General features: G+C 38.8%; 1 protein-coding gene across 4 annotated transcripts in view; it reads right to left on the bottom strand.

Moving 5' to 3' along the window:
- Positions 1-16,076, bottom strand: part of RAD51AP1 (RAD51 associated protein 1) — a 30,310-nt gene that overhangs the window by 5,956 nt on the left and 8,278 nt on the right. For all 4 annotated transcript variants that reach the window (XM_088025876.1, XM_088025877.1, XM_088025878.1 and 1 more), the window contains exons 5-6: positions 14,172-14,258; positions 13,512-13,661 (exon numbers count right to left, since the gene is read on the bottom strand). In XM_088025876.1, coding sequence (XP_087882002.1) covers positions 13,512-13,661; positions 14,172-14,258 — 237 coding nt within the window. The remainder of the gene's footprint in view (positions 1-13,511; positions 13,662-14,171; positions 14,259-16,076) is intronic.

The following is a 16,076-nucleotide window of genomic DNA, read 5'->3' as shown; positions in this document are numbered from 1 at the left end:
AGCATTTAGAATAACATGTGGCAAACAGCAAGCAAAACAGAACTGTTTGCTCTTACTATTATCATTATAATTTCCCATCAGTAATCTTTACTTCCAATTTTTCCAATTTAACTTAGTAACTTTTTAAAGTACGGCATAATATTATCAACTCCTTCAAAACAAGGACCTTGATGGTAATAACAGTATACTTTCCTTTAATCAAACAAACTTCAACATTCTAGAATAGAAACCCATTAGGAATCGAGAAGAGACTAACCATACCACAACATATTAACTGATAATCCTACGTATGATTTCATTTGGGACACACCTTTCATTTCCCACAAGCTCTTCTCTGTATTATATGGGATGATACAAGCTAGTGGGGTGATATGTTAAGTAGCTACGGCTGCTCTGGAAATCAACATATTTCACACAGTTGGAACAAATAATCCTAAAATTTGTATGGAACCAGAAAAGACCCCGAATAACCAAAGGAATATTGAAAAAGAAAACCAAAGCTGGTGGCATCACAATTCCAGACTTCCAGCTCTATTACAAAGCTGTCATCATCAAGACAGTATGGTACTGGCACAAAAACAGACGCACAGATCAGTGGAACAGAACAGAGACCCCAGAAATGGACGCTCAACTCTATGGTCAACTAATCTTCAACAAAGGAGGAAAGAATAACCAATGGAAAAAAGACAGTCTCTTCAACAAATAGTGTTGGGAAAACTAGAGAGCAACATGCAGAAGAATGAAACTGGACCATTTTCTTACACCATACACAACAATAGACTCAAAATGGATGGAAGACCTAAATGTGAGACAGGAATCCATCAAAATCCTAGACGAGAACACAGGCAGCAACCTCTGTGACCTCGGCCACAGCAAATTCTTGCTAGACACATCTCCAAAGGCAAGGGAAACAAAAGCAAAAATGAACTATTGGCACTTCATCAAGATAAAAAGTTTCTGCACAGCAAAGGAAACAGTAAACAAAACAAAGAGGCAACTCACAGATGGGAGAAGATATTTGCAAATATCTTTTCAGATAAAAGGCTAATATCCAAGATCTATAAAGAACTTAGTAAATACCGAAAAAACAAATAATCCAGTCAAGAAATGGGCAGAAGGCATGAACAGACACTTCTCCAAAGAAGACACACAAATAGCCAACAGACACATGAAAAAATGCTCACCACCATTCATCATCAGGGAAATACAAATCAAAACCTCAATGAGATACCACCTCACACCAATCAGAATGGCTAAAATTAACAAGTCAGGAAACAACAAATGTTGGCAAGGATGCAGAGAAAAGGGAACTCTCTTACACTCCTGGTGGGAATGCAAGCTGGTACAGCCACTCTGGAAAACAGTATAGAGGTTCCCCAGGTAGTGCACTATTAGGTATTTATCCAAAGGATACAAACATAGTGATCTGAAGGGGTACCTGCATCCCAATGTTTATGGCAGCAATGTCCACAATGGCCAAACTATGGAAAGAGCCAAGATGTCCATTGACAGATGAATGGATAAAGAAGATGTGGACTATTACTCAGCCATCAAAAAAAAAAAGAAATCTTGCCATTTGCAACAACGTGGATGGAACTAGAGGGTATTAAGCTAAGCAAAATAAGTCAATCAGAGAAAGACAATTATCATATGGTGTTACTCATATGTGGAATTTAAGAAACAAAAAAACAGAGGCTCATAGAGGAAGGGAGGAAAAAATAAAATAGACGAAATCAGAGAGGGAAAAAAACCATGAGAGACTCTTAACTAGGAAATAAACTGAGGGTTGCTGGAGGGGAGGTGGGTGAGAGGATGGGGTATCTGAGTGATGGGCATTAAGGAGGGCACACGATGTAATGAGCACTGGGTGTTATATAAGACTGATGAATCACTGACCTCTACCTCTGAAACTAATAACACAGTATATGTTAATTAATTGAATTTAATAAATTAAATTTCATTTTAAAAAAGAATATCTGATAGCTAAGCAATGATTCTTCTGTTTTGGGAAAGGCCGGGGGAGGGGAGTCAGAAAACCATGTCTTATAACTAATAAATTCTGAATACTAAGTGTAAATAAGGAGTAATACTACATTCATAAAAACTTCTTTACATTTTTTATTATAAAACAGTACATGCTTTTTGCAGGAAATATAGAGCACACCAAAGAAATATCAAGGCAAAAGAAAATCCACTCTTAATCTCGCCACTTAGAGATAACTACTGTTAGGCTCAGCATATATAATATTTACCTATCTGTAGGAAATAATAAATTTTATATAAAAAAATACATAAACACTTCCAACAATACACAACGATAGACGATAATAAACTACCACTCAGACTCAATATTCATCAATACTTTTCTACATTTGTTTCATCTCTCTCATCTTCTCTTCCCCTTCCTCCTTGGAGTATTTTAAAATAAATCCAAGGCATCAGCTCATTACACTCCTAGATACTTCAGAGTACATCTCTAAAACACCTAGGCTTTTTTTTTAAACACAGGAATGTCATTATCATATCTTACAGTATCAACAACAGTTTCTTGGATTCACCTTCTATCCAGTCATTATTAATCATATTTAAATAGAGCAATAGCCCTTCCTTTTTCCCCTCAATGCCTTTGACTTGTTGAAGTAACCAGGTCAGTTGTCCTATAGAACTTCCAATATTCTGGATTTGTCTGTTTTCTTCCTCATGGTGTCATTTAGCTCATTCTGTGAGTTGGAATTTTCCCAAGGCTCAATTAGGATCAGTCTCACCTTATTATTTTTTTTTGTAAGAACATACTTCATAAGTGATGCTCTGTACTTCCTATTACATCAGATCAGAAAGCACATAACATACGTCCTACCCTTAGTTGGCTCACTTGGCTCGAACTCTCACTGTGAAGGTCCTCATCAGCCTTCCACTGATGGTCTCTGCCTCAATTAACGACGTCATTATGATCTTCAAATGGCAATTTCCTTATTCATTCTTTCCACACAAATAAAAACTTAAAAACAGATGAGAGTAATCAACCCACATAGTCACATAATGATTACTGGGTTATATAAAATTAGTCATATGATGCCAGCAGACCACACGAAGGCTGCTATAAATAGTACTTTGTAAAATCAAATAATTATTTCTGGAGTTCCAAAAGGATCTAGGTTTGGGGAGGGCAAGTAGGGGAGTTCCTCCAAAATTTCAAAATATAGACTCTTGGAGGACAAAACTTCCTATCCAACAGTTTCGGTAGTGTATATATTCTTTTCTTGGCTTGAGGATAAATGGTAGGAGCTGAATAAACTCTATTTATCAAACTTTTTAAATAAATTTTTATTGTTATGTTAATCACCATACATTACATCATCAGTTTTTGAAGTAGTGTTCCATGATTCATTGTTTGTGCATAACACCCAGTGCTCCACGCAGAACGTGCCTCTTTAATACCCATCACCAGGCTAACCCATCCCCCCACCCTCATCCACTCTAGAACCCTCAGTTTGTTTTTCAGAGTCCATCGTCTCTCATGGTTCGTCTCCCTGTCCAACTTACTCCCCCTCATTCTTCCCCTCCTGCTATCTTCTTCTTTTTCTTTTTTCTTAACATATGTTGCATTATTTGTTTCAGAAGTACAGATCTGTGATTCAACAGTCTTGCACAATTCACAGCGCTCACCATAGCACATACCCTACCCAATGTCTATCACCCAGCCACCCCATCCCTCCCACCCCCCACCACTCCAGCAACCCTCAGTTTGTTTCCTGAGATTAAGAATTCCTCCTATCAGTGAGGTCATATGATACATGTCTTTCTCTGATTGACTTATTTCACTCAGCATAACCCCCTCCAGTTCTATCCACGTCGTTGCAAATGGCAAGAGCTCATCCCTTTTGATGGCGGCATAATATTCCATTGTGTATATATACCACATCTTCTTTATCCATTCATCTGTCGAAGGACATCTTGGCTCTATCCACAGTTTGGCTATTGTGGACACTGCTGCTATAAACATCGGAGTGCACGTACCCCTTCGGATCCCTACATTTGTATCTTTGTGGTAAATACCCAGTAGTGCAATTACTGGATCATATGGTAGCTCTATTTTCAACTGTTTGAGGAACATCCATACTGTTTTCCAGAGTGGCTGCACCAGCTTGCATTCCCACCAACAGTGTAGGAGGGTTCCCCTTTCTCCGAATCCCCGCCAACATCTGTCGTTTCCTGACTTGTTAATTTTAGCCGTTCTGACTGGTGTGAGGTGGTATCTCATTGAGGTTTTGATTTGGATTTCCCTGATGCTGAGCGTTTATCAAACTTTTCTAAAGATGGGGTCCAACTGATCATCATCAGTCAACAAAGAAAGTAGTTAAAATAATTTGGTGGTGGGAAGACAGAGCTCCCAGAATCCCAAGTCATTAACACACCATATTGGCAAATCTGGAAGGCCCAAACAATGGGGTTATGGATTCTGTGAATCTTCAGATGTCCTTAAGAATTCTTAAGCTGTACGTTCTCAGTGAAGGGGAGGACCAAGATGGCAGAGGAGTAGGAGACCTAAATTTCGTCTGGTCCCAAGAATTCAGTTAGATAGGGATCAAACCATTCTGAACACCTACGAACACAACAGGAGATCGAAGAAAAGAATAGCAGTAATTCTCTGAACAGAACAGCAACCACTTTCTGGAAGGTCTCTTCTGATTTGTTTAGTGTATCTTTTTCTGGGGTCGTTGTTACCCTGTTACCATTTTGTTCTCTCATTCATCTATTCTCCTCTGGACAAAATGACAAGACGGAAAAAATCACCTCCAAAAAAAAAAACAAACAAACAAACAAGAAGCAGTACCGACTGCCAGGGACCTAATCAATATGGACATTAGTAAGACGTCAGAACTAGAGTTCAGAACGACGATTTTAAAGATACTACCTGGGCTTGAAAAAAGCATGGAAGATATTAGAGAAACCCTTTCTGGAGAAATAAAAGAACTAACATCTAACCAAGTTGAAAACAAAAAGGCTATTAATGAGGTGCAATAAAAAATGGAGGCTCTAACTGCTAGGATAAATGAGGCAGAAGAGAGAAATAGTGATCTAGAAGACCAAATGATGGGGAAAAAAAGAAGCTGAGAAAAAGAGAGATAAACAACTACGGGATCACGAGGGCAGAATTCGAGAGATAAGTGATATCATAAGACGAAACAACATCAGAATAATTGGGATCCCAGAAGAAGTAAGACAGAGAGGGGCAGAAAGTATATTGGAGCAAATTATAGCAAGAGACTTCCCGAATTTGGGGAAGGAAACAGGCATCAAAAACCAGGAGGCACAGAGAACCCCTCTCAAAATCAATAAAAATAGGTCAACACCCCAACATCTTATAGTAAAACTTACAAGTTTCAGCAACAAAGAGAAAATCCTGAAAGCAGCTCGGGAGAAGAGATCTGTAACCTACAATGGTACAAACATTAGATTGGCAACAGACCATCACAGAGACGAGTCAGGCCAGAAAGGACTGCCATGATATATTCAGAGCACTAAATGAGAAAAATATGCAGCCAAGAATACTATACCCAGCTAGGCTGTCATTGAAAATAGGAGATAAAAAGCTTCCAGGACAAACAAAAACTAAAGGAATTTGCAAACATGAAACCAGCCCTACAAGAAATATTGAAAGGGGTCCTCTAAGCAAAGAGAGAGCCTAAAAGTAACATAGACAAGAAAGGAACACAGACAATATACAGTTACAGTCACCTTACAGGCAATACAATGGCACAAAATTCATATCTTCAATAATTACCCTGAATGTAAATAGGCAAAATGCCCCAATCAAAATACAAAGGCCATTAGATTGGATGAAGAAACAAGCCCCATCGATATGCTGTCTGCAAGAGACTCATTTTAGACCCAAAGACACCTCCAGATTGAAAGTGAGGGGGTGGGAAACCATTTACCATGCTAATGGACACCAAAAGAAAGCTGGGGTGGCAATTCTTATATCAGACAAATTAGATTTTAAACCAAAGATTATAATAAGAGATGAGGAAGGACACTATATTATACTTAAAGGGTCTATCCAACAAGAAGATCTAATAATTGTAAATATCTATGCCCCTAACATGGGAGCAGCCAATTATATAAGGCAATTAATAACAAAACCAAAGAAACACATTGACAACAATACAATAATAGTGGGGGACTTTAACACCCCCCTCACTGAAATGGACAGATCATCTAAGCAAAAGATCAACAAGGAAGTAAAGACTTTAAATGACACACTGGACCAAATGGACTTCACAAATATATTCAGAACATTCCACCCCACAGCAACAGAATACACATTCTTCTCTAGTGCCCATGGAACATTCTCCAGAATAGATCACATCCTAGGTCACAAATCAGGTCTCAACCAGTACCAAAAGACTGGGATCATTCCCTGCATATTTTTGAGTCACAGTGCTTTGAAACTAGAACTCAATTACAAGAGGAAAGTCAGAAAGAACTCAAATACATGGAGGCTAAAGAGCATCCTACTAAAGAATGAATGGGTCAACCAGGAAATTAAAGAATTAAAAAAAATCATGGAAACCAATGAAAATGAAAACACAACTGTTCAAAATCTTTGGGACGCAGCAAAGGCAGTCCTAAGAGGAAAGTATGTAGCAATACAAGCCTTTCTCAAGAAACAGGAAAGGTCTCAAATACACAACCTAACCCAACACCTGAAGGAGCTGGAGAAAGAACAGCAAAGAAAGCCTACACCTAGCAGGAGAAGAGAAATAATAAAGAGCAGAGCAGAAATCAGTGAAAGAGAAACCAAAAGAAGAGTAGAACAGATCAACGAAACTAGGAGCTGGTTCTTTGAAAGAATTAACAAGATTGATAAATCCCTGGCCAGACTTATCAAAAAGAAAAGAGAAATGACCCAAAAAAATAAAATCATGAATGAAAGAGGAGAGATCACAACCAACACCAAAGAAATACAATTATAAGAACATATGATGAGCAACTATAAGCCAACAAATTACAAAATCTGGAAGAAATGGATGCACTCCTAGAGTGGTATAAACTACCAAAACTGAACCAGGAAGAAATACAAAACCTAACAGACCTATAACCACTAAGGAATTTGAAGCAGTCATGAAAAATCTCCCAACAAACAAAAACTCAGGGCCAGATGGCTTCCCAGCGGAATTCTACCTAACATTTAAAGAATTAATACCTCTTCTTCTGAAACTGTTCCAAAAAATAGAAATGGAAGGAAAACTTCCAAACTCGTTTTATGAGGCCACCATTACCTTGATCCCCCAAACCAGACAAGGACCCCATCAAAAAGGAGAATTACAGACCAATATCCTTGATGAACATGGATGCAAAAATTCTCACCAAAATCGCAGCGAATAGGATCCAACAGTACATTAAAAGGATTATTCACCACGACCAAGTGGGATTTATCCCTGGGCTGAAAGTTTGGTTCAACATCCACAAATCAATCAACGTGATACAATACATTAACAAAAGAAAGAACAAGAATCATATGATCCTCTCAATAGATGCAGAAAAGCATTTGACAAAGTACAGCATCTTCCTTGATCAAAACTCTTCAGAGTATAGGGATAGAGGGTACATACCTCAATATCATAAAAGCCAACTATGAAAAACCTACAGCCAATATCATTCTCAATGGGGAAAAGCTGAGAGCTTTTCCCCTAAGGTCAGGAACACGGCAGGGATGTCCACTATCACCACTGCTATTCAACATAGTATCAGAAGTCCTAGCCACAGCAATCAGACAACAAAAAGAAATCAAAGGCATCCAAATCGGCAAAGAAGTCAAACTCTCACTCTTGGCAGATGATATGATACTGTATGTGGAAAACCCAAAAGACTCCACCCCAAAACTGCTAGAACTCATATAAGAATTCAGTAAAGTGTCAGGATATAAAATCAATGCACAGAAATCAGTGGCATTCCTATCTACCAACAACAAGACAGAAGAGAGACAAATCAAGGAGTCGATCCCATTTACAATTGCACCCAAAACCATAAGATACCTAGGAAAAAATCTAACCAAAGAGGCAAAGAATCTGTACTCAGAAAACTATAAAATACTCATGAAAGAAACTGAGGAAGACACAAAGAAATGGAAAAACATTCCATGCTCATGGATTGGAAGAATAAACATTGTGAAGATGTCAATGCTACCTAGAGCAATCTACACATTCAATGCAATCCCTATCAAAATACCATCTACTTTTTTCAAAGAAATGGAACAAATAATCCTAATATTTGTATGGAACCAGAAGAGACCTCGAATAGTCAGAGGAATGTTGAAAAAGAAAAGCAAAGCTGGTGGCATCACAATTCCAACTTCAAGCTCTATTACAAAGCTGTTATCATCAAGACAGGATGATACCGGCAAAAAACAGACACATAGATCAATGGAACAGGATAGAGAGCCCAGAAATGGACCCGCAACTCTATGGTCAACTAATCTTCGACAAAGCAGGAAAGAATGTCCAATGGAATAAAGACAGTCTCTTCAACAAATGGTGTTGGGAAAATTGGACAGCCACATGCAGAAGAATGAAACTGAACCATTTCCTTACACCACACACAAAAATAGACTCCAAATGGTTGAAAGACCTAAATGTGAGACAGGAGTCCATCAACATCCTAAAGGAGAACACAGGCAGCAACCTCTTCGACCTCAGCCGCAACAATTTCTTCCTAGACACATCGTCACAGACAAGGGAAGCAAGGGCAAAAATGAACTATTGGGACCTCATCAAGATAAAAAGCTTTTGCACAGCAAAAGAAACAGTCAACAAAACCAAAAGACAACTGACAGAATGGGAGAAGATATTTGGAAATGACATATTAGATAAAGGGCTAGTATCCAAAATCTATAAAGAACTTCTTAAACTCAACACCAAAGAACAAATGATCCAATCAAGAAATGGGCAGAAGACATCAACAGACATTTCTGCAAAGACATCCAATTGGCCAACAGACACATGAAAAAGTGTTCAACATCGCTCGGCATCAGGGAAATCCAAATCAAAACCTCAATGAGATACCACCTCACACCCGTCAGAATGGCTAAAATTAACAAGTCAGGAAACGACAGATGTTGGCAGGGATGTGGAGAAAGGGGAACCCTCCTACACTGTTGGTGGGAATGCAAGCTGGTGCAGCCACTCTGGAAAACAGTATGGACGTTCCTCAAAAAGTGGAAAATACAGCTGCCCTATGACGCAGCAATTGCACTACTAGGTATTTACCCCAAAGACACAAATATAGTGATCTGAAGGGGTACGTGCACCCCGATGTTTATAGCAGCAATGTCCACAATAGCCAAACTATGGAAAGAGCCAAGCTGTCCATTGACAGATGAATGGATAAAGATGTGGTATATATATATATGTGTATACACACACACACACACACACACACACACACACACACACACACACACACACACACAATGGAATATTATGCAGCCATCAAAAGGAATGAAATCTTGCCATTTGCAATGACGTGGATGGCACTAGAGGGTATTATGCTGAGCAAAATAAGTCAATCAGAGAAAGACATGTATCATATGACCTCACTGATAGGAGGAATTCTTAATCTCAGGAAACAAACTGAGGGTTGCTGGAGTGGTGGGGGGTGGGAGGGATGGGGTGGCTGGGTGATAGACACTGGGGAGGGTATGTGCTATGGTGAGCGCTGTGAATTGTGTAAGACTGTTGAATCACAGACCTGTACCTCTGAAACAAATAATACATTATATGTTAAAAAAAAAAAAGATAGTAGGAAGGAAAAAATGAAGGCGCGGGAAATCGGAGGGGGAGAAGAACCATGAGAGACTATGGACTGAGAAACAAACTGAGGGTTCTAGAGGGGAGAAGGTTGGGGGGACTAGTAAGCCTGATGATGGGTATTAAAGAGGGCACGTTCTGCATGGAGCACTGGGTGTTATAAGCGAACAATGAATCATGGAACACTACATCAAAAACTAATGATGTAATGTATGGTGATTAACATAACATAATAAAAAAAAAGAAAGAAAAAAAAAGTCTTTGTTCTCTCCAATTTTCATTTTTGTTTCTCTCCTGAAGGTCACAATGATCCTTCTTCTCATCTAGGGTGAATCAGTACAGGGGGAGAATTCTGACATGTCACCTAAAGAAAAGGATCCTGCTCCAAAATAACTTCAGGTTGTCTGAAATGATACCAGTTACATATTCAAGTGCAATAGACAATCACTCTGAGGGCACTGGAGAGTTGCCAGTCATCGCTGGCTTAGGGTGAAAGAAAATACACTGATTGTACTGCCCCTTAAAGTACACTAAACATGAAGAGGAACAGGTTTATCTTTCAACTTAAAGGTAAAGCAGGCTTGGCTGGAAGAGTTTAAGGAGGCTTACACAGGCAGAAGACAGTATAAGGCTTTTGCATGCTCCAGTAGGGGACAGAAAAAGTTAGAGAGACAAGGAGAAAATTCTGTCTAAAGCTTAGTGTATCCATGGCACAGGCCAGTGGGCAGTTCTCACCACAGCTAATGAGCCAGCTCCCTCTAACAGAAGGACTGCTTCCCAGGGTGGACCACATGGCATTTCATAGGGAGAAGAGCCATACTTGTAGTTTGGTGGAAACCATAACAATGTAACAGGGGAAAAAAACCAAACCAGCTCTCAAAGAGCTGGAGAAGTAGTAGTCATTTTAGTACACAAATGACGCTAGATAGGGGATACTTCTTAGAACCTAAGAATGTATACTACTATGTAAACAATTTGCATTATTTTCTCCCAGTGTCCTAACCAGTCTCAGATCCAAGGATTAAGACATTCCATTTATTGACAAGTCACTGTTGCAACAGCTTCCTGTAGTGACTACTGTCTTAGTTATAATGATAATGACCCTCATTATCAGAATTCACAGTAAAATCACCATTTGACAAGTACATTTCCCCCCAGTTAACAGGTCTTGAATCCGTCCAAAGGAAGTGAGAATAATTTTGTTAGAAATTTTTTTTGCAGTCCTCACATCCAGCATTACTTCAGAAGCACATATTTCAATAAATGTTTTCTTTCCTATTTTCAGTGTTTTCTATATCCTAAATCACCATTCAACTGTACAGAACTTGAAATTAAATCTATTCCTCTTTCAGTACTGTGGCTCATATTTCATCTCAAAAATATTTGTTTATGCAAAATTGAATAAGAAAAACAACTTGGAACCAAACCAGTTACTTTTAAAAAAATGACTATTTCCTTCTTTTAAAAAAATTTCTAATTGTGGTTAAAAAAAAAAAACACACACTAACAAAATTTACTATCTTAATCCTTTTTACGTGTGGAGTTCAGTAGTGTTGAACATACTCACATTGTTGTGCAACAGACTTGGAACCTTTTCATCTTGCAAAACTGAAACTGTACCCATTAAACAACTCCCATTCCTGCCTCTCCCCAGTCTCTGCTAACCACCATTCTACTTTGTTTCTATGAATTTGACTATTTTAGATACCTCTTCTAAGTGGAATCACACAGTATTTGTCTTCTGTGCCTGGCTTATTTCACCTAGCATAAAGTCCTTAAGGTCCATCCAAACTGCAGCACATGACAGGATTTCCTTCCTTTTCAAGGCTGAATATCCCACTGTACATGAGACCACATGGTGTTTATCCATTAATCTGCTGATGGGCATTTGGGTTCCTTCCATCTCTTAGCTATTGTGAAGAATGCTGCTATATACACAGGTGTGCAAATATCTGAGACCCTGCTTTCAATTCTTCTGGGATATAAACCCAGAAGTGGGATTGCTAGATCATATGATACTTCTATTTTTAATTTTTTGAGGACCTGTGGTCCTGTTTTCCACACCGGAAATGCCACTACTAGCGCTCAAGCGTTCTAAGTTCTCCACATCCTCACCAACACTTGTTATTTTCTGTTTTTTGACATCCTAATGGGTGTGGGATGACATCTCATTCTGACTGATTTGTACTTCCCTAATGATACTGATATCGGGCATCTTTTCATATGTTTTTCGGCCATTTGTATATTATCTTTAGAGATTTTAACTACTTTTAAAGGCATACATGTGACTTTTAAGTCACTATCCAAATTACAATTCCAATAAAAACTTATTTTTATAAAAGGATTCGAGAGAGACTATCTGAAGTTAGAATGCAAATAACACTCTCTATTAAATCTCTATCATACCTGAAACATAACCCATATAAACCCAGCCAACAGAGCAAGTGATTTCACTTCCACATAGAAAGCAAACATTTGAACCATTACTAAAGATAAACTGATTTCATTGGCATGCTGAGTAGACTTGCAATCTATAACTTTAAAATTGTTTATGGATTTTTCTGACAAGCGTGCATCAGATAATGATAAGGACATTCTAGAAGTGCTACGATCATCACCCCTGAAAGACACTTAAACTGACAAGGGGTTATTTTTATCAATTGGGGCTTTTTTGTATTCAGTACCCTTCAGTTGGGAAGCATTCAGCCCGTGCTCTCCTATACTATTTCTTCAGGGTGTTTTCTTTCACTGGCTCCTGCTTTCTGGTGCTCTGCTTATGTCCGTGTTTCTCCAAGCAGGACCCCTAGACCGCCTGCTTTGGCATGACCTGGGTCATGTAAAATGGCAGAGACTGGTTCAAAAGGCAGATTTCTGGCCTCTGCCCTGCCTTTCTCTTCTTCACGGCTCTTCTATGATGACACTGGACTCGTTCTACATTTCATTACTATCTGTGTCCCCTTGCTCGAATTCAAGCTCCTTAAGGGAGCTCTGGTTTTTTGTTGTTGTTCACTGCTGTGTTCCTAAGTGTCTAGAATATAATGCACAGATACTCAAATATTTACAGAATGTTGATGAACAAAACCATTTGTCAAGAGCATGTTAAAATCTATCAAATTATATCATCTGATTTGGCACAAATTTATGGATTTACTCATTTTAAATTTTAATTATTATGATGCTCTGTCAAGGTCACTATGCTTCCCATCTGCCCTAATTTCTGAATGAGTCTGAAAACATGTCACAATAAGATACAGGTTTCATATCACTTCAGTCCCAAAATATGTCATGAATTTCCACTATCTACAGAAAAAGTCTACACTTCTCAGAGTGGGTCTGAGACCCTCCATGATCTTGTGCCAGCCTGCCTCTTTAGCCTCTTCTACAACACTCTCTCCTGCAGGCTCACTGACTTCTTGTATGTGTCCTTGTCTATTCCACTGTTTACGCCTTCCTCTCAGTCAGAAATGCTATTTTACCCTGTTATTTTGCCTAAATGCTACTCATTTTTCAAGCCACAGCTTAAAGGTCACCTCCACATAAAGCTTTCTCCCCAAATGGCATAGCTGAATTTAACTGTCCTGTATGTTCCTCAAGTTTGCATACACCAAACATTTAGCACAGTGCTTTGTATACATTAATGATCTCTTAAGAACTTTTTACTGAATTTCCGTAGGCTTAATTTTGAGGTAGGCTATCACTCACCAGTTGCAGAGTCTGGTTCAGAATCATTAGCACTATCACCATCACTACCGTCCAAAAGAATCTTCCTCTGTTGTACCACAGCTTTTGATGCTGCTTTTCTTTTCCCTTGAGCACTGTGAAAATCATCTTCCTCGGTAATCTTATCCAAATCTTCAGAAGAGGCATAAAAATCAACGGAAAACTTTTTGTGACAGGTAATATTGCAAGAACTGCAGAATAGACTTCTATCACATCTGTTGTTTTTATTTGCCCCGCTTCGTCCCTTCACTGCTTCTGAGAGACCACAGAGTCCAACCTGGGTCAATCTCAGTACCTCAGCCTCCTGACAAAAGAGTCCAGTTTAAGGATAAGTGCGAGACTCAACTGAGGATTCCTTCCCCAAGAAACAGTAAAAACTGGAGGGGGAAGATGCAGCCCCTTTCTTCAGTGGTCAACTGAAGTCAGGGGTCATCGTGACCCTCCCCCAGGGAAGAAAAGAAAAATGGGTCTGCAGTAAAAGGTAAGAAAACTAAAACACAAAGAAATAAAGGAGACGCGATGAAAGGAACCTTGACAAATTTAAATATCTTGTTTCTAGCTACCATGTCAGGTATTTAAATCAAAGTCAGAATAATAGCAATGTTGACAGAAAAAGTAAATATTATTAATATCAAAACTTACCTAAATAATCACTGGCTACACTGCAATTGGAGATATGGGGAGCCTTATTCGTTGTTCCGGTTTCGCTGCTGCCACATTTTTCAGTGCCTAAAGACAAGGAAGAAGGAAAAAGATAGAGGCACCTTAATCAGCCAAGGGGCAGAAATAGGAAAATTGGTGCTCCAATGTAAAAGCAACCAGATACAGATGAATGATCCAAACTCAGAGCACAATGATTTACCTTGGAAAGGTTAGCATATGGTTAGGAGTTTGGGCTCTGAAATCACACAGACTTAGACTTCAGTTGAAATTCAGGTTCTATCACTTATATTGGCTATATGGCCACAGGAAAGTTGCTTATCCTCTCTAAGACTTAATGTCTTCATCTATAATCTGGAGATAAAAAACAGTGTGTGGAATAATTGGGTTTATTGTGGGGCATTAAATGTCGATCACATGTAGGAATTGCTTATTGTAGTGCCCAGCACATAGGAAACAGTCAATAAATATTAACTATCATTTCCATGCAGGCTGATACATGCTCATACTAACAAAGCCTCTTCAATTATTATAACAACCTTAAAATGATTTAAAGTATTTCAAGAGGACTTTAAGTCATGATAATTGGTACTATTAAATCCCATTGCTATAAAGGGTATTCATCTATGAGAAGTGGTACTTCCAAGGAAATCCTGCTATGTATTCTACCCTCCCTTACTGGAGAGAGATGAATTTCATTTTCTCAATTTTTGGATATAAAATAATTCTCTTTTTACATTTCTTTGATTTCCTGATTACTAAATGGCTCCCTAATCAACAGTGTCTCCTTCATTTCCAAATAGGAGACAATACTGATTTAAACATCTATACCCCTAAATAAGCTAATAAGTTAAAAATATCCTCCAACACGGGTGTTATGCTGAGTGAAATAAGTCAATCAGAGAAAGACATGTATCATATGACCTCACTGATAGGAGGAATTCTTAATCTCAGGAAACAAACTGAGGGTTGCTGGAGTGGTGGGGGGTGGGAGGGATGGGGTGGCTGGGTGATAGACATTGGGGAGGGTATGTGCTATGGTGAGCGCTGTGAATTGTGCAAGACTGTTGAATCACAGATCTGTACTTCTGAAACAAATAATGCAACATAAGTTAAGAAAAAAGAACAAGAAGAAGATAGCAGGAGGGGAAGAATGAAGGGGAGTAAGTCAGAGGGGGAGATGAACCATGAGAGACGATGGACTCTGAAAAACAAACTGAGGGTTCTAGAGGGGAGGAGGGTGGGGGGATGGGTTAGTCTGGTGATGGGTATTAAAGAGGGCACGTTCTGTGTGGAGCACTGGGTGTTATGCACAAACAATGAATCATGGAACACCACATCAAAAACTAATGATGTAATGTATGGTGATTAACATAACAATAAAAAATTTTAAAAAAAAATCCTCCAACACAAGTTAAGCCAAAACAATTTCACCCAAAAAGTATTTTAACAGTTTGAATATCTTTTCCAGGAATAACGATTTCTGCCTCTCCAGAATATCAATATTGCCATCTGCTGCACAGTTGCCAGAAAAATCGAAGGAGAAAAACCCAGAGAAATCCACAAGTCACACATCTCTTATGCCTGCTGAGCTTGCTAACCAAACTAGTATCTTTAACCTGTAAATAATAAAAACTACCACCACCAGGTCATGTTTAACGGATTTGAATTTTGAGAGAAAACAGGTGGATTGTTAGGATTGTTTAGACCAATTCATTTGATCAAGAAATTAAATTTCCACTGTAAACAAAAATGTAGCTTGAACATCCAAGCTCATAGTCCATGACCACAAGTTTACATTAAGTGTTTAGCAGAGATATGTTGGGGGGGGGCGGGGGGACACGTAGATTTATGCAGCAGAATAAACAACCGAATCTAATTGTGCCC

The sequence above is a fragment of the Eumetopias jubatus genome, unplaced genomic scaffold (genome assembly GCF_037043125.1).
Source record: "Eumetopias jubatus isolate StellerSeaLion01/CBP00866 unplaced genomic scaffold, mEumJub1_p1.0 scaffold_8, whole genome shotgun sequence".
NCBI classification, from domain to species: domain Eukaryota; kingdom Metazoa; phylum Chordata; class Mammalia; order Carnivora; family Otariidae; genus Eumetopias; species Eumetopias jubatus.
Note: the sequence above shows the minus strand (reverse complement) of the source record. Positions and strands in the feature narration are given on the sequence as shown.